The sequence below is a fragment of the Eulemur rufifrons genome, chromosome 19 (genome assembly GCF_041146395.1).
Source record: "Eulemur rufifrons isolate Redbay chromosome 19, OSU_ERuf_1, whole genome shotgun sequence".
Lineage (NCBI taxonomy): Eukaryota > Metazoa > Chordata > Mammalia > Primates > Lemuridae > Eulemur > Eulemur rufifrons.
The window spans coordinates 94975724-95002852 of NC_091001.1; the positions used below are offsets into that span (position 1 = coordinate 94975724).

The 27129-nt window shown below is 38.7% G+C and overlaps 2 protein-coding genes across 9 annotated transcripts in view; one reads left to right on the forward strand and one right to left on the reverse strand.

Moving 5' to 3' along the window:
• Position 1: 1 nt before the first annotated feature.
• On the forward strand, positions 2-1889 carry CCDC121 (coiled-coil domain containing 121). 2 transcript variants are annotated; one of them, XM_069494777.1, is made up of 2 exons: positions 2-459; positions 938-1889. In XM_069494777.1, exons 1-2 carry the CDS (start codon positions 47-49, stop codon positions 1887-1889), a joined length of 1365 nt encoding a protein of 454 aa, XP_069350878.1. In that variant the 5' UTR covers positions 2-46. The 2 variants fall into 2 exon arrangements, with proteins under 2 accessions (XP_069350878.1, XP_069350879.1); XM_069494778.1 differs by having other exon boundaries at positions 243-465.
• A 4062-nt stretch (positions 1890-5951) lies between these two features.
• ZNF512 (zinc finger protein 512) overlaps positions 5952-27129 on the reverse strand; it is a 30836-nt gene continuing 9658 nt past the window's right edge. For 3 of the 7 annotated variants that reach the window (XM_069495246.1, XM_069495242.1, XM_069495245.1), the window contains 12 exons: positions 25935-26122; positions 24819-24914; positions 24432-24515; positions 23687-23811; positions 23061-23147; positions 22541-22639; positions 21809-21976; positions 18329-18523; positions 13263-13364; positions 11832-11894; positions 10585-10683; positions 5952-8042 (listed from right to left, as the gene is read on the reverse strand). In XM_069495246.1, coding sequence (XP_069351347.1) covers positions 7737-8042; positions 10585-10683; positions 11832-11894; positions 13263-13364; positions 18329-18523; positions 21809-21976; positions 22541-22639; positions 23061-23147; positions 23687-23811; positions 24432-24515; positions 24819-24914; positions 25935-25980 — 1470 coding nt within the window. In that variant the 5' untranslated portion in view covers positions 25981-26122 and the 3' untranslated portion in view covers positions 5952-7736. The remainder of the gene's footprint in view (positions 8043-10584; positions 10684-11831; positions 11895-13262; positions 13365-18328; positions 18524-21808; positions 21977-22540; positions 22640-23060; positions 23148-23686; positions 23812-24431; positions 24516-24818; positions 24915-25934; positions 26123-27129) is intronic. The other 4 variants (XM_069495248.1, XM_069495243.1, XM_069495249.1 and 1 more) reach the window with 4 other exon arrangements.

Sequence of the window (27129 nt, forward strand, 5' to 3'; positions counted from 1 at the left end):
GTGGGGGTGCTAGGCAAGCGAGGGGAAGGCTGGAGGGATCAAGGAGATGGGCTCTGACCGCCGTACGGTAGTGCCTGGGAAGGGCAAACCCTGGTCTCCAGGAGGGCGGGAGGAGATGAGATCCCAAGGGCAGGGCTCACACACTAAGAAAACGAGGAATGTGTCTGCCACTTTCACCTCGCAAAGAGCCGGGAGCGGAGCCGCTGGAGAACCGGTTTCTAGGGCTCATTCAATAGCCGAGGCGCCCAGGGCCGCGACTAGGGCAGGGTGCGACCCCCAGGGTTGCTGGGCAATGCCAAGACCCTTTACGCGCCGGCCAGAGAAACTACGAGAACTGTCTACGCTTGAACGCCGTTCCCGCGAGTCGCAGGCCCTTGACGCTAGTGCTCGCTCCTTGGCAATCACCCCCAGTGAACTAGACAGTGGCCATGACGTTGGGGATGAACATTTGGATTCCACGTGCAAGTAGGTACTGAAGGGGACCTTCCATCTCACTGAAAGACCCTCAAAAACTAAAGAAAGATGATGAAAGAGTCGAGAAAACTATTCTTACTCTCCATCACCCTGTCTGTTTCTGTGGCCCTTTGTAGCTGCTACAGTGTTCGAGTAAGTCCTAAAATCTGGGTTTCATAGTCAGGCTCTGCCACTTGCTAGCGGTGTAAGTCATAAGCAAGTCACTTAACTCTCTGAACCTGTCTTCTCCTTTTTAAAATTGAGGTAAGTTCCTCGCGGTGTTGTAGTGAACTCATAAATTGTAAACTATATACCTCATCTTTACCACCAGCTGTATCCCCCATACCCCATTGGCCAGGTGTCTGGAATATAATGGGTGCTCAAAAATATTTTCTTGTATGAATAAAGGACAATTGTGTATTTTTTATTTCCTAAATTTTTATTAAGAAGTGATAGAGGACTGTCTCATTTGTTCTTTCTTCAGGTTTGCTGAGGGCCTCAAGTCCCCTCCATCATATCTTAGTGTAATAAATAATTTTTTCAAGCCAGAGAATCTAAGAAAGGCGGAGAGAAACCTTAAAGAAAAAACACTGGTGGAAATGAGGGAACTGAACAAGCAAATAAAACAAGCTCGAATCCAACAGGAACCGCTGCTGAAGGACAACAGGCAGCTACACACAGAAAAGTTACTTGTCCAGGCTGAGAACAAATTCTTCCTGGAATACCTGACTAACAAAACTGAGGAATATAGAAGGCAACCTGAGAAGGTGTGGAACAGCTACGTACAAAAGTGTGGCGAGATAGAACAAAGACGACGAGAATCAGCCTCCAAATATGAACAACAAACTTCACTGCTTAAAATAGAGCTCTTGCAGAAGGAAAAGATTCAATCCAATTTGAAGCAGCAATTGCAGGCAATGAGGGACATTTCTATATTAAGAGAGACACAGGAACTAGAAATACACACATTACAGGAGGAGGAGAAAAAATTGCAAGCTGAGGCAGCTGCAAAGAAACAGAAAGTACAGGTCCAGTTCCTCCAAGAAAAAGCATTCCTGGAGAAACAACTGAGTGAGCCAGACATAAGGCAGTTGGAAAAGAGAAAAAGAAGGGAGCACAAGAGGAATGCCCAGGCCTTGGAGTTGGCAGCAAAGCAGTCTATTTTTGAGTTTACCCTTGGCATCATCAGAGGGAACCAGCAGTTACAGAAGAAATTGCTGCAGCTAACTCAGCAATCCCAGAAGTTGGAGGCTACTCAAAGCCAGTTAAAAAATTGGAAGCAGCAGCTGCAGCAGGAACAGTGGTATGTGGAGTGCTTAATCCGGGGGAGGCAACGACTGCAAGGAAGGTATAATTGGTGCCTAAAAGAACATGATGCTCCGAAGACCACATCCAGCCCTCCCCTAGGCACCAAATCAAGAATTAATCCAAAGTAATTTTTAAAATAACAGATTAAATAAGAACTGGAGTAAGTACTCTTAGGTACTGCATTAATCTGGTTAGGAAGGCTTTTGGATTTCAGATTCCTACTGTAAAATATCCATCATGGTGAGTTCATGTGAAGGACTAGGTGCTTTTTTCCAGCAGTCCTACTAGGTATTCGTGTAACCAGGGTCCCTTAACTAGCTTTTTCTTTACTTAGCCTGTGTTATTAAACAAGATGTTCCACAAATCTCCAGTTAACCTAATACATGACCCTAATACCTAGCCATTTCCCAAACACCCATACATCAAGCTAGCTCAAGAAAACCAACTTGAAGTGAAAATAGTTGTGTGATTTATTTGGTTAGATTTCTCTATAGAGAATGTACCTTTATGGATAACATTTCAGAATGACTTTGAATAGTGCTTTTTCTGCTCAGTAAATAGCTGGTATCAGTTTATCCTCATTCCTTTTGATCAACTCAGCAAATGTTTATAAGCTGTTTTTAAAGTTTGTGCCAGTGACCAGATAGCTCCTTCTATAGTTTTCTCATGAGTGAGAAAGTACTCGTAACAAACAGCAAGTCCAGTAAGTGCTAGGTGGAATGACCCTTCATCTGATCCTAAGCCCTACAGTTTTAGCTTTGAATCTATTAGAAAGGTAAGCAAAGATAAAGGGGACAAATATTAGGTCAACTCTTATTTTTGAAAATGTTTTCTTTGAAGAAACACCTCTAGCATTAATGAGATGATTGAATGCCCCTGCTCATTTCAGGAAAATGTATCAAAAGAAAATTTTAAAATATTTGGGCAACTCTTTTTGAGAGTCTTGTGCCATCCATTTCCCTAGCAGCATTCTAAATTCTAAGATGGCAACTAAAATTACTTTCCGTTTATTGTAGTAAGTACTTTAGTTTTAGGTCATTTATTACGTTTTCTTAGATGTGTACTTTATAGCACATGAAGTTCCTTTTATAATTAATGTGTTCCATATATTTATGCCCACTTAATAGAACTAAGGTAGTATTTTAACTTATACTGATTTTTAGGGTAGTTGTATTTTTTTGCATTTATGACATTGAGTTTAGATCAGTGATTTACTTGAATGCTGAATCCTACTATAAGAATATAATCCCATATTTTAATTGCTCCTCTATGGGAAAATATAATTAACTACGTTTTCAGAAATTATTAGTGATGAAGAACTTCAAAATAATTTTCCTGAATTTTCAACTCTGTATGTAAAGTGAATTCATTTAAAATTGGGTTAAAAGAAGATTCTCTTTCAATATGCCTTTACCTTCTAGCTTTAACAATTTTTGTGTTAAATATTTTTATGTAGTTACTTTGTTACTGAGTTTTGTTATTAAAAATAAAAACATTCAAGTAGTTCTCTGGACTGAAAAAATAAAAAAATAATAAAAACATGATTTACCCATTGATCTTATCACTGTTCCAATGTAATGAATTTTCTACTTCATCACTCTTCTCTCTTATTACCACTCATGTATGTCTTATAGTAGTGTGCAAATAATAAAACTGAAGTTTTAATGCAGAAATTAGGACTTTAGATAGCATGCAGTTACTTTAACCTAAATACTTAAATTCATGAGCTGAAAACACAGAAAGAGTGAACTTGGAAACATGGTATTCAAGACAGATTAAAGCCCTGTTCTCTATAGATGCCCTCTTTATGTATTTTCTCTAGGAAAATATATGCGTAAGGCTGATAGAGTCAGAAGGTAGGAAGGATCTTGGACTGTTATTCTTCAGCTGTTAATTCCCCTCCTGCCATTGCTGTCTTCTCTAATTTAGGCATGGGTAACTTCCATCTGATCTCAGTTTATTTTTACTTGCTATCATCCTAGATAATGGATGTGGTGTACACTGCTTACGGCTGTCCGTTTCAGAGTTAGGGCTTCAAGACATTAAAGGATGAATCATATGTGATAAGGTACTTTGAAATCATCCACACCCCTAAGTGAGCAGTAGGTTGGCCAACTAAGATATCAATCTACTTTTTGTCTGCTTTGCTATGAAGAAAATTAAGCAGGGTTGTTACAAAAAGTGAGGTGAGGTTAAATGGAAAAGAGCTCTGAGGTGAAAGTTAACACCTGAATGATAAGATAAAGCCTACTGTACAAAAACTGGGGAAGAAACCATTCCAGGCAATGGCAACAAAGAATGCAAAGCCCCTTAGATGGGAATAAGCTTGGTAGGTTCAAAGAACAGAAAGGGGCATGTGGCTAAAGTGCATTCGGGGAGTGGTGAGACAACATGGGTGAAGAAGATGAGGCTAGTAAGGTTGGCATGAGTATGAGCACAGAGGCCTTGTAGGCCATGGGCTTTTAGAAGGTGAATGACTTACAATTTTAAAAACTCACTACAGCTGTTATGTGGAGTGTAGCCAAGCCAGAAAAAAGTAAATCAATTAGGAAGCTTTTGTTGTAGTCTAGGCAAGAGGTGATGATGGCTCGGATTGGGGTGGCAGTACAGTGAATAGATTAGAAATTTATTTGGTAGTAGACAAGACTTGCTAATGGATTTGCTATGAGAAGAAAGAATCAACAAAAACTATTAATACATTTTTGGCCCAAGCATCTGGATGCACAGCAGTACCATCTGCTCAAGTGGGGAAGTAACTATAGGATGAGTGAGGGACAACCAAAGGGTAAGATGAAGCAGAAGTAAAATTTCTAGTGTTCCCTTTTAAGAAGGAGGTGAGCAGAATGTATTTTTCTTTTCTGTGTAACTTTTTAAAAAATATTTCAGACATACAAAAAATGTAGGAACCTACAACAAATCCACTTTAAGAAATTACAAATTCAGTTGAAATCCCTCTGAATATCACAGGCATTATCCTAAATTTGGTGTTTATCATCCTGTGTGTGTATTCGTGATATTTATATAAATATAGGTAAATACATAAACATATATCCACAGAGAGCATTGTTTTTACACCTTAAATAAATAGTACATTTGATGTATTCTCTCACTTGCTTTTCCCAGACATTATTTTTGAGATATATTCATGATGATGATACAAGCCCTAGTTTAATTTTATAGCTTATACAGTATTCTATATGACTATATCACATATTTTTCCATTCTCCTAAAGATGGACAATTAGGTTGTGTATCAGAGTAAGCTAACGAAGAGACCCAAGAATGCATAATGTCTTAAATAACAGACATTTGTTGCTTGCTCACATAAGTTTCAGATAGACGTTCCTGGTTGGCAAGTGGCTCTCCATCACCGGGTGTTTCAGGGAATCAACTATCTTCCATTTTGTGTTCTCCCAGTCCCTAGGGCCCCATCATCATGTGTATCTAGCCAGAAAAAGGAGAAAGCAAGCATGGAGGTATACTCACTCCCTTAAAAGTTCTAGCCTGGAAGTGACACACATCACTTCTACTCACATTCCACAGGAGAGAAGTTAGCTTCTACCTCTTCACTATGGAGATTGGTGGGCGGGGGGAGGCAGGGAACAGAACAAGGACAACCGGGAAATGTAGTCTAACCATTTGCCCTACAGTCCTGTAACTTTCGAAGGTGAAAGCAGATTCTGGTGGACAGCTACTAGTCTCTCATACACATTTCCAGTTATCTATTGTAAACTGTTGTAAACTGTACTGTGATAATCACTCTTCTTTATGTTTCTTTGTATACCTAGGCAAAGGGAGTTTCTCTGTATATACCTAGGAGTGAAACTGCTGAGTCTTAAGGTATATGTCTTCAATTTTACTATTATAGATATTGCCAACTCATTTTCAAAGTGATTGTACCAACTTACATTACAAACCATGTATGAAACTTCACATTGCTCTACAATCTAGATATACCCGATATTGTCAAACTTAGTTTGTTATTCTAATGAATTTTTTTTTAAAAAACTTAAAAATCAACAGTGTGATCAAGACAGTCTATACTGAGTCCTGCTGATCCTTGGCCTCAGTAAAGAAAAAGAAAAGGAGTGCCTACAAGGCCCCTGAATGAGACTGGACAAGTTTCCTATACCAATTCATTTTAAACTCCGATTAATCATTTCAACCAGCAGATTTCAGGAGCTAAAGAACTACTGAGACAGCTGCATTTGGAGCTTATATCAAACTCATTCCCAGCTCCAGCCATCTTTTTACCCCCATCCAGTGTCAGCAAGGAATCATGTAGCAGGTTGGAGTCAAAGAACAACTGGAAACATCATTCTAACTGAGAGTCATTTATTTCTTTTGTCATTGCCAAACATTCCCCAGTTCTTACTCACCAGAAATTAACATAGCTTCTTCATTTCTCCTCCCTGACAACCCTCATCTACTGAAAGGGCTTTAAGGGTGCACTGCCAATGAAAATGTAGAGTGGATATGCCATGTCCTTTGCTACCTATCCTGGCAGTATCCAAATCAGGTTTCAGTGCTCCCTTGTTTGAAAGTGGTCTTCACAAAAGCCCGCATTTTAAAGCTATTTGGAGGAGCACAGAGAAAAGAGAATTAAAGGGTCATAATAGCCTTTCAGAATTTGAAAAGGTAGTACTTGTCCTTATCAGAGTTAATTTTTTTGTATGGCATATGCCACAAGATAGGCAAGAATATATAAGACCAATATTTATGCAAAAGGGAGAAGAGAATCCAGAAACACGACAACAAAGCTGCTCTAACCAATGCTCCAGAGAAAGGTACCCTCAAAGAGAAATAGCCCATTAAACATTACCAGGTGGGCATGAGGTACAGAAAAAGAATTTTTCTTTCCAGCTCCAGATAAATATCTACATCTGGTGTCAAAGTCTCAGGATATAAAGAGGATAGACTCCATATATAAAAGAGGATAGAAGGACAACATTCTCAGAAAATTCAAAGAGACAGAGGTTGGCTAAAGGGGTGGATGAGGACTTACTGGGGTGCAGACTAACAAGTGAGGTAAAGTCCAAGGGGGAAGGAATGTGCACCTAGGTTTCCAATCTTAGTGGCATTACCAGGAGCACTAGCAGACCATGTCAAAGCATCATGGGCAATGTGATTATTTCTCAATCCTTAAAACCAAGGGAGCAAAAGTAAGCTTCAGGAGGGTACTGATCATGGTAATGGATGAGGCCTCAGGAAAGCTGGGGCAGTATTTATTGCTGCTTCTACTTTTTCTTTCCAGTGATTTTAATGGGACATATTACTCCTAAGGCTGCTTTTCATGTCTGTGGGTCTAGTCACTGCTACTTGGTACAAACAAAGCATTTCTCAGTATAACCAGTGTAGAGAGGTTCTGGTTTTTTCATCTTATGTCCATTTTCTTACTTTCAATCCTAAAACCATATTGAGAAGACAAACAGCCTCCATAAAGTTTGTTTCCCAAGGAGACATGGGAACCATATTACATGAATGACAACAGTTCTAGCTTCTAGGCTTGTTATATCACAAATTCAAAATGATAAATCAGTTATGGTTTTAAAAAATTAGTTTGGAATGGTTTTATAAGCTAGATGATAGAGTGGCTACTAAATCAATGGATCTTCCAAGAACATTCTATACACCAGGAAGGAAAGACAACCAAACAGTTTTCTTAGTCTTATACAGGGCAAGAAGGGCCTACAGTTGGCCTTAAGAGGGAACTCTTTGGGCAAGATAAGAGGAAAAATAAGAGGACTCCAATGAGGAATAGCAGGAAAACCTACTGAAAGGGGACAGGGGAATGAAAGTGAATTAAGTAGGGAAGACAGTGAAATTTACACGGGAGGAAGGAACTGAGAAAGTCCCAGCCTTACACAAACAGCTGAAAGAATCTTCACTCAGCCCCATGACTCAGTCCTCCCAGCACACGTCCCCGTGACAACAGCATCATATCCGCTCTCCTAGGAGTGCTTTCACACTGACTGCCTATTTCCTTCCTCGTTTATGATTAGTCTTTGGGGGCTTTACTTTCTGGAACTGTGCTGGCACTGGCTCCTGCTCTGGTTCCTTACAGGAGGACACTACCAGTTCCTCATTATTCCTCCTCTGATCCTTCCCTACTCTAAGACTCAGCTCTGTCTCAGGAAGCTCAATGCCAGGCTGCTGCCGCCTTCTTAGAGACCTTCTGCTCCTGTGCTGCTGCCTCCGCTTTTCTTCTTCTTGCTGCCGCTGCTTTATCTTCATCAGCTTTTCAAAGCTTTTGGTTGTTGTTGGGTTTACAACAAACCAATCCTAGAGAGGCAAAATATAAATGTCATCCAGTCAAAAACATAGTGATGAGCATAAAGAAGGGGTGTAGGAAGAATGATCAGAAGGGGGCATGATTAGGGCAGAACACAATAAGAAGGAAACAGATATGGGACCATACCTTAGAATTCCATATTTTAAACTGGAGAAATCCAATACAGAGCAGTTATTAGAAGCATATATTAGTAAGGCATAACTCTGGGTACTTTAAACCTCTCTGAGCCTCACTTTAAAAAATTAAGGGGTGGGGGACATCAAACCCAATTATTAAGTGTTCTTGCCCCACCCCCCTCAAAAAAAAATCTTGAATCTAATCAAGTGCTCTGATCAATCTTCTAGATCTATGAATTTATAGGAAATAGCCAGGATAGAGGAATACTACCACAGGATGCAATCAACAAAATCCAGAATGTGGGTTAATGTATTTGACAACCTGGTTTCTTCAACAAATGACAAGTTAAAAAAAAAAGGAAGGGGAAGCTTCTAGACCGGTACCAAATAACATAGCCACTGGTCCCATGTCGTAAATGAGCTACTTAAATGTGGCTAGTCCAAATTGAGATATGCTTTCAGTGTAAAATACATACCAAATTTCAAAAATTTGGCATGGAAAAATATAAAATATTTCGTTAATAATTTATTAACATGTTAATATGTTTCATATATTGGGTTAAATTATCAAATTCTTTCACCTGTTTTCTTTATACTTTTAAAAATGTGGCCACTGGTAAATTTTAAATTACATACATGGCTCACATTATATTTCTATTGGATAAACTTGCTCTAAATTAAAACAGATAAACACAATATATGGACCTTTTCTGATCCTGATTTGAACAAACCAACCCTAAAAAACAAATTATGAGTCTATCAGGGTAATTTAAATAATGACTGAATATATAATAATATTCAATAATCATTGTTAATTTTTTTAGGTGTAATGATGTTGTGGTTATATGCTTTCAAAAGTCCTTATCTCTTAGAGATATACATCGAAAGATTTACAGGTGAAATAATTTCCTTTAAAATAAGCCTTTAAGGACGAAGAGGAGTGAATGAGGTTATAAAAGAAATGAGTTTGGCCATACAATGGTGATTATTGAAGTTGGCCGACAGTATACTGGGTTCATTACACTACTGTCTCTATTTTCATGTCTTTGAAATTTTCCATTAAAAAAAAGTAGTGTAAGAAAATGTGAGGTAGGGAGGAAGTAACAGGGTAAACATGTTTTAACACCCATAAAATTCATAAATATACACATTAATCAATGAACAAATGCCTGGAGCTAGTCCCAAACTAAGCAAAATTTGTTGGTTCCAACTTTTTAGGAAGAAACCAGAGAAACCAGTTATCTATATATAAAGGCCAGATTTTGTCAGGAGATAATTACCTTCTAAATACTTCCTGAAGCATAAAAAGATATACCATTATTATAAAAAAGATATGACTGCCTTCCAGAAGAAATCTCAGATTTTGGTTAGGGATTCCCAAAGCTTAACCAGTAAAGCAACAGGACCAACATTTGATGAAATTAATTAAAGCCTACATTGTTAAAAGCTATTAATTTGAGGGGAGAGAACAGCTGAAGGTGCTCCCTGTATTTTTTTTTCATCAGGCAGTAATAGTTTATGCAGTAAGAGATTCCAAGAGAATGCATATTCTACTCCTTAAGCTTTTGCAGATATGGCATTTAATTATATAAGAAACAACTTCCCTGTTCACCTGTACCATGAAAAAACTTTCCCCAAGAGAAAACTCAACCTTCTGAACTTTAAAGCATTTTTATATACAGTTTTTTCTTACTTTTTAATTTTGAAAAATTACAAACCTTCAGAAAAGTTACAATAGTTCAATGAACACCTAGATTTACCATTGTTAATCTCTTTTCCTTTCTTTCTTCTTTTCTTCCTTCCTTCTTTCTCTTGCTGAACCATTTGCAAGTTAGTTGCAGACATCATTATACTTCATCCCTAAATACTTCAGCATGTATATACCTAAGAACAAGGGCATTCTCCTGCATAACTACAATACAATTATCACATTTGGGAATGTTAGCATGGATACAACATTATAATTTAATATAGTCAATATTCAAATTTTCCCAATTGTCTCAATAATATCCCTTATAGTTGTCTGATGCAGTATTCTAAAGAACGTTAAAAAAAGGTTCCTGGAAGACATTAGAATACTAGAAAGCATAGCAATATAGAGATCACTGTGAAATAAGCATTTCAAACATGTAAACTCAACCTTCTTCCCAAATGCCTGATTTAATTAGATTTAAGAGAATTAGAAGAGCTCAAGGATGCTTACAGCCACAGTGATTTCAAATGCTTTCACAGAAAAATATAATTATACAGCTAATTTTAGAGAGTATTTTGACTCCAATGTCTCTGGTAACCACTTTATAGTTACTTTCCTTGACAGTCCTAGCCCACAAAAACAAGGACAAAGGCCACCTCTCTTGTGGTGTACATATCAGGCCCACAGGATTACAAAGATACTATGGGAAGGGGGAGACCTCACCTCAGCATGGACAGAGTTGATGTGATACTTGACACCACTCTCTGACACAAATTCTTTCTGACATAGAAGACACTTGTATTTTCCAGCCACAAAGTTTCCCTATTTCCAAGAGAGAAACAAAAGAGAATTATTGGTAAATTCAGGAACACGTATCTGGGCCATGTGTGGGGATTGTTAGGGATGAAAAGAGGGAATTCTACTTCAGTGAAGATAAGAAGGAAGAAGAGCCAAAACAGCAATAGATTTAGGAAAACCAGCTTGGACTATCACCAGGATCTGTCTATCCTAATGCGATTCTGTACCAAACACCCACCCCACCTTCAACACAACTTGACATTCTCCTACTCTTATTATATTCCATGCTACAGTTTTCTACCTTCCCATGTTCCTTTCACTTCACTTTCAGATTCTCTTGGTTCCTCCCCCAAAATGATCAAACTCCCAAAGTTCACTAGAGGCACAATGTGCAGTTCTTCCCCCTATGATCCACTGTTGCAAAGAGCGCCTTGGAAATCCAGAATTAGAAGAGTACCATCCGTAATACCTAGTTTAAGGACTCAGAAACTAGGATCAAGATGACAAACTCCTAAGCATTCCTGGACAGATCTGGTTTAGATGCCTACAACTCCCTTGTTGCCTTGAACTGAGACTTCTCTCCCCTCCTGAAGCTTCAGGTTTCCATGGTGCTCATTTTGTGTGAGGAGATACTTCTGAATGGAATTGGAAAGTGGCAGCAATTCCCATGGCTGGTAGGTTGTAGGACACCTGGGTCAACATGGAAAAGATTCAGTGAGGTGAATGGCTATTAGCCTGACAACCTATTCCACCTCCCATCCCCAGAGGCCAGTAAGTTCACATGGGTTTAGACGATCTTCACTTGTCCAGATAAGCACATGTAAGCTGATTCTAGAAAGTCTGTAAGGCCCAATGAAACAGGACAGGCCCAGTGTGGGAGAGGTTCAGGTGGAAGAAGCTAAATCTCTAGTAGGAACTCAGAACTAATATATTTTTCTCCAAATTCATTTAATTGATATGACTTACAACTATGTTGGTCTTATCTGAGTCTTGGACATATCCTGGCATCCCATCCAATAACAGACCAAGAATCTTTGGGACATAAAAAAATAAAGCAGCCTCTGAATATAACAGCAAACAGGACAACCAGCTGTTCACCTATACTGAATTCTCTTCCATGTCAGACTAGTTTAGAGGACACATTAAGACATTAAGTTCAAAAGGTTACAAACCAATGTACAAGAGCCCAGGTGAGCTTTGAGGCCAGAAACACTACTGTAGACAGCCTCACAACCCTGAAAAAGAGAAGAAATAATGTGAAGACTATGCCAAAGAGCTCCCTTCTCTTAGTAATCTGGCCATTTACACTGATCAACTCTACATTTGGAAGGAAGATTACCAATAAATAGTGCCACAAACCAAACAAAAAAATAATTCACATGCAAGCCACAAAAGCAAGGAAAATCAAGGAAAGGTAAAAGAAGGAAACAGAAGGTGACTAAGATGTTTACAAAATCGTAAGCCATTCTCTTCCCTGGTACTTTCTCTGACATTGAAGAGAAACACAGAAAATTGCATGGTAAGATTTTTTTAATCTACTTTATTTAGCACAAATGCATCTCCCACTTCTTTTATATTTACTCCTCCTCAAAATACAGCATCCACTATAGCTGTGGTAGTTTAAAGATGGCTGTAAATTTGCTGCCACTCTTCTCATCAAGAAGTGGAATCTATTTACCTTCCTTTGAATCCAGGTTAGCCCTGTGACTCCTTTGATTGATAGAATGCCATGAAAGTGATGCTATGGAAATTCTGAAGCTAGGCCTTCAGAGATCTGCAATTTCTTTTTTTTCTTTCTTTTTTTTTTTTTTTTTTTTGTCAGACAGAGTCTCACTCTGTTGCCCGAGCTAGAGTGTCGTGGCATCAGCCTAGCTCACAGCAACCTCAAACTCCTGGGCTCAAGCAATCCTCCTGCCTCAGCCTCCCAAGTAGCTGAGACTACAGGCATGCGCCACCATGCCTGGCTGATTTTATATATATATATATGTGTGTATGTATATATATATATATATATGTATATATATATAATGTATATATATATTTTAGTTGTCCAGATAATTTCTTTCTATTTTTTTTTAGTAGAGATGGGGTCTTGCTCTTGTTCAGGCTGGTCTTGAACTCCTGACCTCGAGCGATCCTCCCGCCTCAGCCTCCCAGAGTGTTAGGATTACAGGCGTGAGCCACCACGCCCAGCCGAGATCTGCAATTTCTGCTTTTATGTTCTTAGAATACTCTCTGAGTAGTCAGGTGCTATGCACCCTGCTTGCAGGCCAACTACCCTGGCTAGAGGGAGAGGCCATATGGAGAGCCAAGGTTCCAGCTGAATGCAGCTGCATAGAAGCCATCTGGAACATTCCAGCTGCATCTGAGCTTCGAGCTGAATACACCTCATGAGTGATCCCAGTTGATTCCATGTACAGCAGGAGAACTGCCCTGCTGAGCCCTAACAAAATTATTATTGATCTACAGAATTATGAACAAATAAAATAATTATTGTTTTAAGCCACTAAGGTTCAGATGCTTTGTCTCTAAGTAATAAACAACAGAAACAACAGCAGATGCTTGATAAACATTTACTGAATAAATGAATGAGAAAGAACCACCTGGTTAGGACACTGAATGCGATGATACTTCTTGATATCTGATTTCCATTTGTGTAGTACTTCCTGGCTGAAGGTAGGTAGTCCAGGGCGAGTATATTTTAACTGTAAGACAAGAAATATTTTATTACAGGAATCAAACTCCCAACCAAAATACCTCAAAAATTTCAAACCAACTCTTCAGGTTATATAATTCTGGAGTCCACAAGTATATTTCTATACGCAAAATAACTGTAAAGATATGAGAACATCTAAAGCTCCTGAAACTAGTAAGTATAATTGTCTATTGTTTAGTTGTAGAAAAATTTGATTTTTAACAGAGGACAAGAGACTTGCAGATATAGCACTTCATCTACAGTTAAAAAAGAAAAAAAGCTATAGAGCATTACAGAGTTAAAATATTTACTAAAAAAAGAGTAGATACACATATGCATTCATATGCAAATTCAACAGAAATATATGTAGATGGCTAAAAGGTTAGGAGGCTATAAACAAACTGTTAATGGTAGTATTATTTGGGTGGTAGAATTTTTATTAGTTTTAATATTTTTTTACTGCTTATCTGAATTTCCAATTTTTCTTCAATGATAACATGCCAATTTCTGATATATTTTTTTAATTCTAAAGCAAAAAAATTACAGGGGGGGATAAAAAAATAAAACAAAAAATATTAAAGTTCAACCCAAAACAGGGATGGGAGAGAGATCAGGAAACAGACCATATAATCTTTGCTTATACTGCAAAAGTAGAATTATTCTTAGCACTTCCTTTCATATGCTTTGACATGAGTTAAGTCTCTCTCCTTACAACTAAAAGTGGAATTTCCAGAGAAGAGACAACACCTGCAGAGACAGTTCTGCAAAGTCCACCAAGGGTAATACCTGTACTTCTGGTGAGTAAACAATCTTCTTGCTTCACCAGTGGAAGTGTCTGAAAAGAAGCTGATTCTCTGAGATAGAAAACAAACCAAAGTCCATAGAGACAATGGGGAAGGAAGGAAGGCAGCCCAAAGAACCTCTGGTAAACTTATGAAAGATCTCAGAGTATGGAGCTGGTTTTACTTATAAGCATTCACTCTTCCCTAAAGCTAGTGTGAATGACTCCATCTAAAATCCTTTAATGATGATAGGGGAATATCTGTATAAACTATTATTTTTATATAACAAACTGTATTTATATAAACTGTATACTATGCAGCTATAAAAGAAGAATGAAGGCCAGGCATGGTAGCTCATGGCTGTAATGCCAGCATTTGGGAGGCTGAGGTAGAAGAATCACTTGAGCCCACAAGTTCAAGACCAGCACAGGCAACATGCCAAGACCCATCTCTACAAAAAATTTTAAAATTTGCTGGATGTGATGGTACGCTCCTCTAGTCCCAGCTACTTGAGGGGCTGAAGCAGGAGGATCGCTTGAGCCTGGGAGTTGGAGGTTGTGGTGAGCTGTGATCACACCACTGAACTCCAGTCTGGGTGACAGAGTGAGACCCTATCTCACCAAAAAGAAAAAAGAGGAAAAGAATGAGGATAATCTCTCTGAACACATTTAGAGTGATTTCCAAGATATATAGTTCACCCTTGAACACCACAAGTTTGAACTGCACAGGTCTACGGGTTTTTTTCAACCAAACACAAATAAAAAATACAGTATTCTCAGTATGCAAAATCCACATATACAGAGAACCAACTTTTCATAAATGCAAGTTTGGCAGAGCCAACTGTGGGACTTGAATATGCATGGATTTTGGTATACACAGAGGTCCTAGACCTAATCTCTTGTGTATATCAAGGGATAACTGTTAAGTGAAATAAAGCAGAGTGCAAAATGTACCTATATTAAAAAAAGAAGAAGATATATGAGAATATTCATGTATCTGATCATCCATCCCATAAAAATACAAATAGGACAAACCAGAAACTAATTGGTTATCTTTGGGGGTGGATAGGAATAAAATAGAAAAGAGGAATGGGAATGGAATATAATAGTTGGGATGAGGGATAGTGACTCTTCTCTAATTATACCTTTTCATATAGGTCTGATTTAGAACCATGGTAATGTTTCACAAATCTCCAAAATAAATGAATAGTTTAAATTAAATAGGATGCAAGGGGAACCCAAAACTTAATAAAAGTAACATATGAACCTATTACCAATGAGTGACACAATGAAGGGGGCAGGAAAGAAAAAACTAACCTAAGCAACTTTGGAAAATATTATTTTGACTAGATACTATAAGGCTTAAGATGAAAAGAACTATATACAAATATTATTCTGTAGTTAGTAAATTTGTTTTTAATCTTTTTATTATTTATTTATTTATTTATTTGAGACAGAGTCTCGCTCTATCACCGGGGCTAGAGTGCAGTGGTGTCATCATAGCTCACTGCAACCTCAAACTCCTGAGCTCATGTAATCCTCTCACCTCAGCCTCCCAGAGTGCTAGGATTACAGGCGTGAGGCACCGTGCCCAGCCTTAAATTTTTTTAGAGGGGAATGAGATAGTAATTCTGAAACTACTTTATGTGGTACTGGAATTGAGAAAATAAGTAAATACATTGTGGATAACAAGAGCCAGGTTTCTCACCATTGGAGAAAGGAGTTACAAATAATGAAAAAGGAAGGCTAGAATGACACTTGTGGTGTTAGATTGGAAAAGAAGATATCACGGCTTTTAATATACATACAGATAGACATAGAAAGAAATATGAATGTGTATGTGTGCGTACATGAATATACATACATGTACATCCTACCTCTATCCACCAAGAAGGCACAGAAGCAATGACACCCCAGTAGCAATGAGCACACCTAGCACTCAAATCTTCACTTCTAAATATATTCTCCAATAAAAGGAGCCAGGGTTGCTTAGAGAAATGGTTGATTCCAGGCCTGAGGCAGGGAAGTTGCAAGATGAGCCTATTATCTTATGGTGCCAGAAAGTAAGGACATGCTCAAAAAATGATAGGGGCATGTCAAAAAGACACAGGAGCCCACTTGCAAGAGCTCTCAATGACCAAATCTAGGCCATTTTGAGCAGCAAAATAAGAATAGCACTGGATTATAACCCACAGAATAAAATATATCTATGGGTCTATACCGATATAAATAATAAAGGACAAGGACAGATTAATAAGTGTAGAAAAAATGATGGAAACAGAAAATTAGTACCACAGCAGTAATTCTTGCAGGCAAGAAACATCAATGGATGCTAATGTAAATGGGCAGAAGTATGATAAGAAACAGGATATGTGCATAGTCTCAATCTCCCCACAAAATATTCACTCGTTTACAAAGGGGAAGATTGTAATCTTACCATGGAGATACCTAGAAGACACACCCTGACCAACTGATCAAAGTTATGACCAGAAAAAAAAGGGCATCAACATCATTTCCTTTTTTTTCCTTTCACTATCTCTGACACAATGCACTGAAAAAGGCCAACAATGCTTTGGTCGTATTCTTGCCAAAAACATATAACCCCGTAAACTAATCTTGAGAAAACACCACACATATCCATATTGGAGAACATTTTACAAAACAGCCAACCAGTCCTCTTCAAAAGCATCAAGCACACAAAAGACAAAGCCAGGGGAACTATGACAGATTGGAAGAGACCAGGGAGACACAGTAAAACACGGATCCTGATGGGACCCTGTGGTATAGTTATGTAAGATGCTGGCAAACGGGCAACTGGTTGAAGACCATAGGGAAACTGTACTAATTTCGCAACTGTTCTGTTAATCTAAAATTATTTCAGAATTGAAAGTTTAAATAGATATATATATTGCTTATGTGTACATCAAGAAACACTGGGAAGATGCACAAGAAACTAGTAAGAATGGTTAAGCATGGGAACAGGATAGAACAGGACAGGGTGGGAATGGGATGTCTCAATGTTTATCATCACTTTGACTTGTGAACCACAAGAATATATTATCTCTTCAAAAAATTAACTTTTTATGCTTAAGAAATAATAATCCCTTTTACCCATATACTATCAAAAATATATAACTGATGATTTTAGGAAAGTATCTGCTAGAAAAGACTACCAATCTTTACCAGTGAGTTAACAAATATTTATTTCAAATTCTCTACCACATTCTACACACAGTGAAACTTGACTGAAATATCACGATACGTATCACTGTGCCAAATCCTCATTAAACTGCATTTAGATAGCCATGTACTTTAGCCCATACCAGAAAAAAAAAATGTAGAAATAAGTCTGAAAAAAGAAAGATGCTCTTATACACAAAAACATGATCCAACTCCTTGGACACCAGTAAGACTGATTTTTATACCAAAAAAAAAAAATAAGTGTTGAAAACTAGGATTTGACTTTATTTTAAGACAGCATTCCTCTCATATGGGTCAAAGCCATATGCCAAATCTAAACTATTCTTCGCAATACCCTGGAGAGTAAATAGGTCCTTAGTTCTGATCTTACTTCTTTTTATATATCCTCTCAACCTGTTTCCAAGACCAGCCTGTAGTCAAATACTCCCTGTCTCCTTTTGGCTAAATAAGGATTCTCCCTGGATGATTTATTCTAATCCAGTGGTTTCCAAATAGGTTCTGCACCCTTCAGAAGCATGCTTGGGGCCATATAGGGGGATGATAAAAATATCAAGGAGAAGGCCAAGTAGACAAGGCTCCCTACCCCCAATTATTCAGAGCAAATCTGTTTTGATGTTTTGTATAAGCTTTTATTTTGAAAAAAGGGGGAAGAGAGTTGTTGCTACAAAATAAATTGAAACCACTTATCTAAACTAAATATGAACTACCATAATACATATGAACTAACAAAATGGAAACCCACTGGACAAAGACTAAGCAAAAAATCTAATCTGGGAATTGAGGTTTCCTCTGGAAGTAGGTAAGAGGGCTCCTTTAAGGAACTTATGAAACAGACTGTTACTCTAGGACCTATCTAAATTCAAACACTGAAGCTGTATCAGATGTACTTTATCTCCAAGGATAAATAAGCAAAATATCATATATTCATTCTAGTACATTTACTTTTTATTTAGACGTAATGGTTCCAAAATTAATACAAGTTTCTACCTTACCTTCCGATCATCAGGTACCAGATCCTGAAGCACCTTCCGCTTAGGCCATTCCTTGGCCAGTTCAGCAGAGGCCAGCTCCTGCAGGTGGTATACAGCTATCTTGGCAGAACGTCTCTGAACTCGGCCCCCACTCCTTGACTCCAGGCTCATCTCCTTTAAGCACTCTGGCTGTCCTGACTCTGGAAAGAAGGAGATCTGCAAGAATGAGACACAGCAAAACACAGGCCTGATAAGTGACATCCATCAGAGGCAGTGAATAAAGGCTGTCCTTCCTGCTCTAACTATCAAAAGAGCTATTTAGTAGCTTGCTGACCACTAGCATCAAGCCCTACCATATTAATGCACATTTTACTGGTAAAACAGCTTCCTAGCAGGATAAAATCTGTTCTGTTGTAATGACTAAAAGTGGTTAAAAGTCAAGACATTCATATGCCAAGAAATGAACCTCAACACATACTTCATACTATATATAAAAATTAACTCAAAATGGACCATAGCCCTAAATGTAAAATATAAAACTATAATACTTCTAGAAGAAACCAAGAGAGAAATTTTTGTGATTGATGTGTCAACCTGGCTAGGCTACAGTCATCAGTTAATCACAGGAGAGATTCAAAGCATGAGAGACATCTTCAAGCTGTCTCTGACTTGAAGATGAAGGAGGTCATGAGCCAGGGAATACAAGTGGCCTTTAAAAACTAAGAATGACTCCCAGCCTACAGCAAATAAGGAAAGGAGCTTCTACAACTGCATGGAACTGCTTTTTTTTTTTTTTTTTGGAGATAGAGTCTCGCTCTGTCGCCCTAGCTAGAATGCAGTGGCATCATCATAGCTCACTGCAACCTCAAGCTCCTGGGCTCAAGCAATCCTCCTGCCTCAGTTTCCCAAGGAGCTGGGACTACAGGTGCACACTACCACGCCTGGCTAATTTTTCTACTTTTAGTAGAGACGGGGTCTCACTCTTGCTCAGGCTGGTCTTGAACTCCCGACCTCAAGTGATCCTCCCGCCTCGGCCTCCCAGAGTGCTAGGATTACAGGCGTGAGCCACCGCGCCCGGCCTGCAACTAAATTCTTGAACAATCTGAATGACTCTGGAAATGGATTCTCCTTCAGATCCTCCAAAAAGGAACAGCCCTACCGATGCTTTGATTCCAGCCTGGTGAGACTCTAAGCAGTGGAATCAGCTGAGCCATGCTGTATCTGGACTTCTGACCTAGAACTGTGAGATAATAAATTTGTGTTGTTTTAAGCCATTTAAGTCTGTGGTGATTTACAGTAGCAATTACAAATTATACATTGGGTTAACCAAATAGTTCTTAAGTAAAACAAAAGCATTATCCATAAAATAAAAAATATTTAAATTGAACTTTATCAAAATTTAAAACTCTGTTCTTCAAAAAACACTATAAAAAATGGTATTTCCGGTAAAGAATTTGTATCTGGAATAATAAAAAACTCAGAATATATTCAATATTTAAAGATCCCCAAAAACCACCCCAAGAAATGAACAAAGGATTTGAACAGACACTTCACTAAAGAAGACAAATTGCCAATAAGCACATACAAAGATGGTCAACAACATTAGTCATCATTTGTTATTAGGGAAATACAAATTTAAACCACAGTAAAATACTACTACATACCTATTAGAATGGGTTAAAAAAATGTAACTTACAAACATGCAAAGCAACTGGAATACTCATACTTTGCTGGTGGGAATGCAAAATGGCACAGCCACTTTGTCAGTTTCTTATAAAGTTAAACATACATTTATTGTATGACCCAGCAATTCCATTCCTAAGTATTTACCCAAGAGAAATTAAAACTTAAAAAACTTATTTTTACACAAAAACCTTTATGTGAATGTTTTTTTTTGTTTGGGGGTTGTTTTTTTTGAGATAGATCTCACTGTCTGTCACCCAGGCTGGAGTGCAGTGGCATGATCATAGCTCACTGCAACCTCAAACTCCTGGCCTCAAGCAATCCTCCCACCTCAGCCAAGGGCTGGGACTACAGGCATGAGCCACCAGACCTGGCCTATGTGAATGTTTATAGCAGCTTTACTCATAATTGCCCAAAACTAAAAACAACCCAAATGTTCAACTGGTGAACGGATAAACACCAAACTTGAAACATCCATACAATGGAATCCTAGTCAGAAATAAAAAGGAATAAATTAAGATACATGTAACACATGGATAAAGTTCAAATGCATTATGCTAAATGAAAGAAAACAGATTCAAAAGGCTACACATTGTATGATTCCATTTATATGACATTCTGAAAAAGGGAAAACTATATGGACAGCAAATAGGTCAGAAGTTACCAGGGGCTGCAGGTGGCAGGGAAAGCTGACTACAAGGGGACACAAGGCAATCTGGGGAGGTGACAGAATTGTTCTATGTTTTTTTTTATCAAGTTATTTATTTATTTATTTATTTATTTTTTTGAGACAGCGTCTCACTCTGTTGCCCGGGCTAGAGTGCCGTGGCATCAGCCTCGCTCACAGCAACCTCAGACTCCTGGGCTCAAGCGATCCTCCTGGCCTCAGCCTCCCGAGTAGCTGGGACTACAGGTATGCGCCACCATGCCCGGCTAATTTTTTCTGTATATATTTTTAGTTGTCCATATAATTTCTTTCTATTTTTAGTAGAGACGGGGTCTCGCTCTTGCTCAGGCTGGTCTTGAACTCCTGAGCTCAAACAATCCACCCACCTCGGCCTCCCAGAGTGCTAGGATTACAGGCGTGAGCCACTGCGCCCGGCCTGTTCTATGTCTTGATTGTGGTGATGGTTACATGACTATAGATGTATGCGTCAAAAACTCTTATAACTGTGCACTAAAATGGTAAATACTACCACATGTAAACTGTATCTTAAACAACTCTTAAAAAACAGGGAAGAAAAGCTTAGGAATGTAATTAGAAAAAAGTGAAGGAAAAAAAAATTTTTTAATTAAAAAAAATACAAAAGTTGGCCAAGCCTGGTGGCTCACACCTGTAATCCAGCACTTTGGGAGGCTGAGCTAGGAGGATCACTTGAAGGCAGGAGTTTGAGACCAGCCTGGCAACACAGAGAGACCCTGGACCCTGTCTCTACAAAAAATAAACAATAAAAATAAAAAATAACTTAAAAATAAATTAAAAAGTAAAGACCAAAATAATGGGAATAGAGGAATCAGCAGGTCAGATTCTCACAAAATTTCTAGCTAAGGGGGAAATGCTTTTAGATTTAAAAATATAATACAGTTTACTTCTGCCTGGACTATACTTTGAATATACTTTTGATTTCTCTAACCTAATAAGGTTCAAAAGGTAGAAATAAGGGAGGAAAAAAGAAAGAACAATGAAGAGAGAACAAAAGCATTCAAAGATTAAAAGGCAATACAAATGAGGAATCAAGACTATACGGGAAGATGTATGGTAAGCACTCTCCACAAAATACATCTCCAAACAGGGTCTAGAAAGGAATCAGTACTCACAGGCCCATGTTCTGACCTCAGGTGATACGCAAGTCCAGCCTTTGATCTATATGGTTTTCCACAGTGGTGACATTTCAGAGTCATCTTCTCCAGCTCTGCAGCACCTTTGCCACATTTTCTGACATGGTACAGATAGCCCATGATGCTGGTAAAGCTACTGGAGCAACTCTGAACACAGGAGAGAGGCCCAAACTATAATCTTATGTCGTTTGACACGATCCCTAAATTTCTAAACAGCCACAAAGCACTCACCACCACAAAATACAAACAGACCCTGATATCACAAGACCCTGGTCATCCTAGTATAACCAAGCATGATATTTTAATGAGTTTAGATGGCATTTGATAAACTGTAAGTGTGCATCTAGTCTTTGCCAGAGATTCCTCGTTGGTCTGTGACCCAACTCTATTCCAGTATCAAATATCCAGCAAATATCAAAGTTCATCACAGTGAGGTTACTGGGATTCTCTTCATCACACTGAAGAAAAGAATGGTAAAGAACCCTCTTTCAACAAACGGAAAGGAGAGAAAAATAACTTTTGGGAGATGGGAAAGAAAAATAAAGAACTATTAATGAGTTCAAGAGACCTGGAAAGGCAGGAACCACCCATATGCCATAAGATGGCATAGAACTAGGAGATCAACAAGGGAGGAGGAGGAGAAATGGAAAAGAAGAACAGGAAGACATTGATCTGAGACTGCAGGAGGAGTTGCTGTCCTTGGATTCTTACCTCACGCATGCACCTGAGCTTTCCCAGTCTCTTTAGAACTGTTCGGAGCCGTTCCCTCTCACTTGGCTCATCTATTTCATCTCCAGCTTTCAGAATGGGCTAGAAACCAAGAGAAGGAAACAAGCAGATGATTCATGGAAAAGACAGATACAGGAAAAAAAATCATAGGAGAATTAAGGATGAGACTAGCAAATGGCAATCCAAACTTCATGATGCCCATGAAGTCCAAGTTATTTGACTCCTGGCTTTCTCCATCTTCTCCTGGGCAAAGGAAGTGAATATAATGGAAATAAGAGTTCTTAGCCTCTACATCCCACGATATGAACCTTTGGGGCTAACCTAAACACACAAATACCTATGGATCTACTACAAAGGTTTCATTATGCATAATTCTTCTATCAAAAGGGTCTTCTTACACCCTTATAAAGTCCCAGAGCCATCTGCACTGATATATCTACACTCATCTAAGTAAAAGACATCCAAACACCATATAGGATCACAAAGGACAGAAGGCACTTACCAAACTATTATGATTTGCCATGACATGATACTTCATCCCTGCCAGTGAACGAAGTTGTTTCCCACAATGATGACAAGTAAACATTTCCTAAAAGGAAAAAAATACTGCTCAGTGCTAGCCTGTTCAACAAAGAAACAGAATGTCACAAAGTCCTACTCAAGTGCTCTCATCTATGTTTCCTTTATTTCCCAAACTCAATAGTCAATGATTCTCAAAATCCCACAAGCTCAGTGTCATGTCCTCAAGGGCAAGGAGGTAAAGGCAACTCATTTTTAAAATAATAATAATTACCATTTACTGAATCCCAACATTTGATAAGTAATGGGCTAAGCACTTAGCATGTGTTACTTCTTTCTTATCCTCTCATGGACTACACAAGGTATTTATTATTTTTTCTCCATTTTACAAATGAGGAAACCCAGGTGCAAACACAAAAGGCTAAATGCCACGCTAGTATGTAGCCAAGAGAGGATTCAAATCCAAGTCTATCAGATCCAAAGCCTACGTTTCCTCTATTACACATGTTGCCTGTTATCCACTATAATCAGCATATCAGACACAGTACCAGAGGTTTAAAGTTTGGGTAAAAAATCCTAACAATTACAAAATGCCATAAAATATCTAACCTGTTTGCAGTTTTCCATGTGTTTCTTTAAACCCTCTATGGTCTTCCTCCCCACTGCCTGGCAGGTAGGGCAGGAGACACTGCCTTTATCCACGATTTCTAAGTACCACTGCTCCTCCAAACTGCCTACAAAGGAGAGAAAGGAACACTTTGTAATCTGTAATCTCCAGAAACAAAAAGCATAATCCCACAATTTGGGAAAAGTATAATAAAATTGTATTTCCCTTTCCTGGTAGACAATAATGAAGAGACTCTTGCTGGGTATAATTTCTGAAAGTAATTGTTTTTAAGACAGTGAGGAGTTTCTGAAACGCCTACTCATTTCCTTATGACAAAAACCATCTTAGAACCACTCCAAAGCCCAGTGGCTTAAAGAACTAAGCAACATTTTTCATAGCAGGATATAAAAATGGGATACTGAGATATGTAATAGCCAATTTGCTGAGTGTTTCTTATGTGCCTGAAACTAAATGTTTTTATCCCATTTAATTTTCACAACAATTCTGACTGACTTTATTATCCCTATTTATAGACAGGAAACTGAGGCTTGAGAACATTAAATAAATTGAGATAGGTCAGAAAGGTAATGAGCCAAAACTTGCGCGAAGGTCTGCCTGACCTCAAAACCTAGGACCTTAATAACTGTCTCTTTGAAAAAATGCTTTAGTCCATCATTCCTACACAAACAACAACAAAAAAATCAATGTGAGAACTATATCCCACAAAGCTTCCAACAGAAAGCATACCTGCTGCATAAACTGGTGGTTCCTTCCGAATACGACGAGCCTGGGATTTGGGATTGGGCTGAGTTTTAGGCCGTTGCTTCCTCCCTGACGCAAGACAGAAACTTGAAGCCCAGCATATCACCTTTGCTAACCCATCTCTAGACCAAAATCTCTTCCCTCCCCTTCTCTTCAACACCCTATGCCCCGCTCCCTTAACCAACTGACTCTCTTAAGTCATAACAGAATGAAAGGGTAATATAAGTAAAGATGGAGGCCATTCCCTCCCAAAAATTTCCAAGGGCTCAAAAGACATTCAAGGCCCAAAACTACGGTCTCTTTCCTATTTACCCTCATAGAATAAAGGCCAGTCACCCAAGGAAAAAAGAAATAGCAAAGTTACTGCCTTACCATAAAGCTTGTGCTTCTTCTGAGGAAATTCTCGGTAGTCTTCATCTTCTTCCTGCCTGGGTTTCCTTTTTCCTTTGGTTGATACTCCACCTGACCCTGAAATACCATACAAAAACAGAACAAAAACTGAGTACAGTCTGTAAATGAATATCAGGCTTGCCTTCAAAACATCATTCACAGCCGGGCGCGGTGGCTCACGCCTGTAATCCTAGCACTCTGGGAGGCCGAGGCGGGTGGATCGCTGGAGCTCAGGAGTTCAAGACCAGCCTGAGCAAGAGCGAGACCCCATCTCTACTAAAAATAGAAAGAAATTATCTGGCCAACTAAAAATATATATAGAAAAAATTAGCCGGGCATGGTAGCGCATGCCTGTAGTCCCAGCTACTCGGGAGGCTGAGGCCAGGAGGATCGCTTAAGCCCAGGAATTTGAGGTTGCTGTGAGCGAGGCTGACGCCACGGCACTCACTCTAGCCCGGGCAACAAAGCAAGACTCTGTCTCAAAATAAAAAAAAAAACCAAACATCATTCACAAGACCATCAAAGGGAAAGACCATCAATGAAAGAGGCCTCACAGAAGTGTTCCTGACATTTTTAGGGAAGTTGGTGTAACTTCTCATTAACTGACCCAATCTTCCCTTTTCCTTTAGTATTGTTCTCCATCCTGAATCATCAATTGCTCCCCATAAATAGTGCCTTCAGGCAATGTGTTTTGCTTAATCAGGATTTGAGGCTAACACTGATGCGGAAGAATTGCTCAAGATAAAGGGCTACCAAGAACTCTTGACACTATGACCATCTAGAATATTCTACCCTGAATAACCCTTACACCTAAATCCTCAACAGAGGATTGAACTAGAACCAGGGGAAAGATGTTCATATCCTATGAAAAGGAAAGGCTGAGGCTGAATATAACCTAGAGGAGTAAGATCAGCAGAATTTCACTCTATTAGACAGTGAAGCTAACAGTATGCAATAGCCTAACACCTGAAAGTTTTTTAATCACTAATGAGAAACACATATGTGGCATTTAATACTCTAATAGCCATTTATAACACTACCTCAAAATATAACTTTAGAGAGTGCTCTGTCTTTGAAATAAGACGCCGATACTGATACCTTCAACACGAGAAGTAGCAGCTGGCTTGATCCTTCTCATCTTCATCCAGTAGGTAGATTTTCGGAAGGATGCTGGAAAATCACTCACTGGTTCACATGATGAGGCAGATGATGAGCCACTTAAGGAGTCATCGTGAGGGATAGTGTACTGGAAACTATTATCCTTTATGGAGCACTGGGTCCTGCTACTAATACAACACAAAGACACGTACCACAAAGGAGAGTCTGCAGCAAAATTCCTGTTAATTCTTTTATATCATAACAAGATAACCAAGTTGGTTACTTGTGCAAAAAACTAAGAAGCTTGATATAAAAACAGAATGTAGCTTGTAGTTTCCTAATAATTATAATGGTTGATCTAACAACATGTACAATTATTATACTTCACTGTAATCAGAAAGAGGAAGCAGTCCATATAAATGATCACTTTGCAGCCCAAGCAGGCATCACTTCCTAGATTTATTTAAGAAAAGTAGGCAAAGTAATAGGGTGTTCTATGACCCTTCAGAAGATCCCCTGGATTGGTAACCAGGTATGTCCAAGCCTCCCTATTTCTCTGACAGAGGGACACTAACTAAAGGGTATCTCTGTGAATAGAAAGGAGAAGAATAGTGTGTAGGCTCTAATCTGATCCATCTTCCTTCTCCTTAAACCTTGAAGTCAGGGCTGCCCTATCTTACTTAGGCAACATGATACTTAGCTTTTATAGCTAAAGGAAGGATGCTATCTTGTCTGAACTAAACTGGCCAAAGAATTCTGGTATACAGTTGAATCCAGATTCCAAAATCTAATACCAGTTAGTATGTCAGTTAATAAACATTACTGAGGATCAGACATTCTTCTAGGTGGCTCAAGATGCAGCAGAGCAGCAATTCTCAAAGTGTGGTCAAAGGACTTCTAGGACCTCCCTTTTCCAACTAAATATTAATATCTCTATGAGGCTTACTTTAGATTTACAGTTTAGAAAGATCACTCTGGCTGCTGTATAGATGATGGCCCATGGGAGAAAGAGTAAACAAAAAGAGAAGAGTTAGCTTGTTGCAATAGTATGGATAAAAATGATGCTGGCTTGAAGTAAGGTTTTATTGCAGAGATGATGAGTTGGCAGATTCAAGATAACATTTTAGAGGTAGAGCTGATAAGAATTACATATAGAGGTTTGTTTGTTGACAGCAGAGAGAAGTAACACAGGTGA